Below are 3,702 nucleotides of genomic sequence, written 5' to 3' on the forward strand. Positions count from 1 at the left end.
TGAATTGCTGGCGATAACGTTGGACCAAATGTTTCAATAAAAAAAATAAATTTTGGGCGGGACGAAGTTCGCCGGGTCTGCTAGTATATTATAAAAAGCAGCCAAATCGGCCTATAAATATGTTAGATATAGGACTTTTATTTTTTTTAAGCGGTAGACTCCTCGCTTGATTCGCCCATATACATAAAACCGAGGTATGATTTCAATTTAAGAAAATTTTTCAACAACCTCCCGGATTACATTAACCTAGTGTCATCATATTTACATTGTTTAAATGAAAAATGGGTAGGCAGGTCAAAAAAACACGAAACTGGATAAAATAATTACCACCACAAGGCTGACTAACATATTCAAGGAATTTTTAAAATGTTAGAAAACTAGCTGCTGAATTAGCTGTCACAGTAACTACTACTATCGTCGACCTAGAGCCGTTATCATACATACGAGAGCGATTCTTGCCATTTTAGCCTTTATTAACTTGCCAAAGTTTAAAGCTTAATTGCTTCCAATTAATATGCAGTGCATGGTATAATGTTTGGTTCCGCTTTCATGAAAATGATTTTGAGTTCCTTAACAAATCTGTCCTTCAGTTTATATAGGTACACAACTGCTATTTAAGGCACTGGGTAAAAGAGAAAACTGCTATTGTTAACCAGCAGGGTAGTAAAATTTGTGCAGAACAAACAATTAAGGTGGTTGAGGAAGTATTTTGTACCTAAAAAATGCCGCGTAAATTTATGATTTATGCATACAAGCCTTTATAAATGCGTATTTAAAAATTAATTGAAATAAATTTATTTAAACTGAAGTGGACAGTTTAAAAGTGTTCCTGCGGGAGGTTCTTTGACAAATTGACACAAAAACATTATTTTTGTTGTCTTTAATTATTTCTAAGCATCGAGTAATAGGTACAATTTTTCGCAAAAATGTCTTATGCCTATTGTTCATCCTTACGTTAACATACATACATATGTATAGTAAAAAGTCGTATTAAACTTTAATAATTAAGGTAATAGAAAATTTACGACAGTAAAAAATTAAATAAACTTTCAACGGCTGTCAACACTACGTTAGTATCGTTAGTATCACATACCTGTCCGCCTTCACCTTCAACGCTGACCAAATCTCTCCATTCCTCTATAGTTTGCGCCAAATCAATAGTGCAGAGTGGTACCTTAACTTCGCCAATTTGATCGTGTTTGGAGAAACGATCGAAATCGAAGATAGCGAAGACGAGAGTCTTGTTCATGGCATCGGCATAAGGTAAGCCCTAGACAAGAGAAATTGAAAATAATAATATTTAATACTGAAACTATAAAAATTGTTTGCAAATAGAAATGTAAAAATCACCTTAAATGTAAACGTTTCATTAAAGACGGGGCTCAACGTTTTGCGATGTACTTTCGTTTCGAATTTCTTTTTCTTGTCAGGCAGCAGATAAACTTTAACATATGGATCCGACGTTCCGCCCATATCAAGAGCTGGCAATTCTTCAGCTTGTATAACGGTGACCGCAAGGCTGTTTGAGTTGAAGTCATATTCGAGCTGTTATATCAGAACAAATAAAGAGCAAAGTGGAAAGAAAAATGAAAAAAAAAACAATACAAAAATGTTCGAAGAAAGTATGAAGTTAAGTCCAGGAATCCAGTAGGTTGCAAATTTTTGGAGCAGCGATATAAGAGTAAAATATGATTATTAGTATTAATAAGAATATTTGTGAATGTTTGTACATATTTATGTATGAAAAAATTGGAATAGATATGTACATGTATGTTTGTTTACATATGTAAATAAATAAAAATGTATGTATGACCATGCACGGCGTGTGCCGGACCAGGCCCCAAGAAACCTTGTTTTAGTAAATCTTATATATAGATAGGCAAACATGTTTTCTTTACACCCCTTTTACGGCTAAATCAAACTTCTAAGGTGTAAAGAATTATATAAGCGCAAAATGACTCAAATTTCATATTAGTATGTTTATAGAAAAGTTGTTATCGAGCTGAAGTCATTCTCGATCAAAATTACTAGGTAGCACCACTCTATGACTGCAAAATGTACAAATCGCAAGATTTAGGTAAAGATTAATACAGGGATGAAGGTAAATTTGAATATGTAGATGAAGAAGACTCAAATAAATGTAAAGAAACTTAGAGATAAATACAAAGACGAATGTAAATTTAATACTTGATATAATGACCAGGGCTGGCAAAAATATGTCTGAAAAACCTGAAAATATGCGCCATAAAAAGCTCAATAAATCACCAGAATGTGCTATTAAATATGCTAAATCAATGAGCCTTTATCTAATTTTTACAATATTTTTATTCAATAATCTCGGAATTACAGTGTAAAATAACATGCTTTTTAAATTATCAATCGAAATGACCTTCTCTGGTCATTTAAAATTATTGAATAAATCGAAAAACTCCTTTCCACTTCCGTAGATGTATGTAGTTGGACAAAATTTAAATAAACTGAATCCTGCTTGGGAGTATTTCGATAGATCTTCACTCCTAGTTGCGGAGCCCGAAAATTAAATATCTCTAATATTAGCAATTGTGGTATAGCCAAGGCTTCTGGCCAAAATACTTTCAAGTTTTTTTTTTGTAATATATAATGTCAAACCGTTTGTTTGAAACTTTGTTATACCTACCATGAAACTACCAAAATTGCCTTAATAAACTCTCCTAGCTTTATTAGTATGTAGTATGTATGTATACTTGCATTGTATCAAGGCGAATTCATACAAGCTGGTAGCAGGATTATAAAAAACATATGCATGAATGCCCCTTTTTCACGAACCTATCGTCTCTTTTTCGCCGAAAATATATGAAATGTTTCCAAATATGCAAAAATATGCACGTAAGTCGAGTATATGAGAAAACCAACAAAATTTCCAAAAAAATACGCAGATTAAGCTTTTTCAAGAATTTGCATATTTTTGCCAGCCCTGATAATGACAAAGGTGGGAGTAAATATGTAGATGAAGAAAAGAATGAAGACAAAGATCGGGATATTGGTAAAGGAAAGTAAAATAGTTTGCTTAACACATGAAAAAAAGTGGAAAAAGCAACAACAGTTTACGTGGATGGTTCCGTGCGCAGAAGTGGAAAACTTTTGACTGCCATTCACCTGGGAGTGGCCAGAAGCGATTCTTGTGCGTACGGTTCAAATCGCAGCTCACAACGTCCGGATATTTATATCCACGTATCCTCTGGGTAGCAACCAAATACCCGTTTGGGAGCGAGCTAAAGTGAGAAGGCGTAAAACTTCGCGTGCGCTGGGTTTGGGTCCCACCACGTTAAAACCCCGCCCAGTGAAAAGAAACAAACAGCCTCGGATGAGACCCCCTTTTTCTGATGACGACCATGGTAAACGTATAAAGGACTATGATTTAAGGGTATGCACCTGGAATATCCGGACCCTTAATGGGGAAGGTGCCTCTGCCCGGCTGGTTGATGTCCTCGGGAAGACAAAGGTGACATCACCGCCATCCAAGAAATGCGATGGACGGGGCAAGGTAAAGTAAGAGTGAAGCCTTGCGACGTCTACTACAGTTGCCACGTAAAGGAACGCAAATTCGGTGTTGGATTCGTGGTAGGAGGGAGACTCCGTCGCCGAGTACTGGCGTTCACCCCGGTGGACGAACGTCTAGCCACAATCCGCATCAAAGCTAGATTCTTCAACATCTCGCTCATC

General features: G+C 35.8%; 1 protein-coding gene across 1 annotated transcript in view; it reads right to left on the bottom strand.

Annotated features, from left to right (window-relative positions):
* Window positions 1–3,076, bottom strand: part of LOC118750064 (synaptotagmin 1-like) — an 8,710-nt gene extending 5,634 nt beyond the window's left edge. The window contains exons 1-2 of the mRNA XM_036484795.1: window positions 1,351–3,076; window positions 1,094–1,270 (exon numbers count right to left, since the gene is read on the bottom strand). Of these exons, the coding sequence (XP_036340688.1) occupies window positions 1,094–1,270; window positions 1,351–1,473 (300 nt within the window). The 5' untranslated portion in view covers window positions 1,474–3,076. The remainder of the gene's footprint in view (window positions 1–1,093; window positions 1,271–1,350) is intronic.
* Between the last annotated feature and the right edge of the window lie 626 nt (window positions 3,077–3,702).

The sequence above is a fragment of the Rhagoletis pomonella genome, unplaced genomic scaffold, assembly GCF_013731165.1.
Source record: "Rhagoletis pomonella isolate Grant_MI unplaced genomic scaffold, Rhpom_1.0 Rhpom_scaffold_00127, whole genome shotgun sequence".
In the NCBI taxonomy this organism is placed as follows: domain Eukaryota; kingdom Metazoa; phylum Arthropoda; class Insecta; order Diptera; family Tephritidae; genus Rhagoletis; species Rhagoletis pomonella.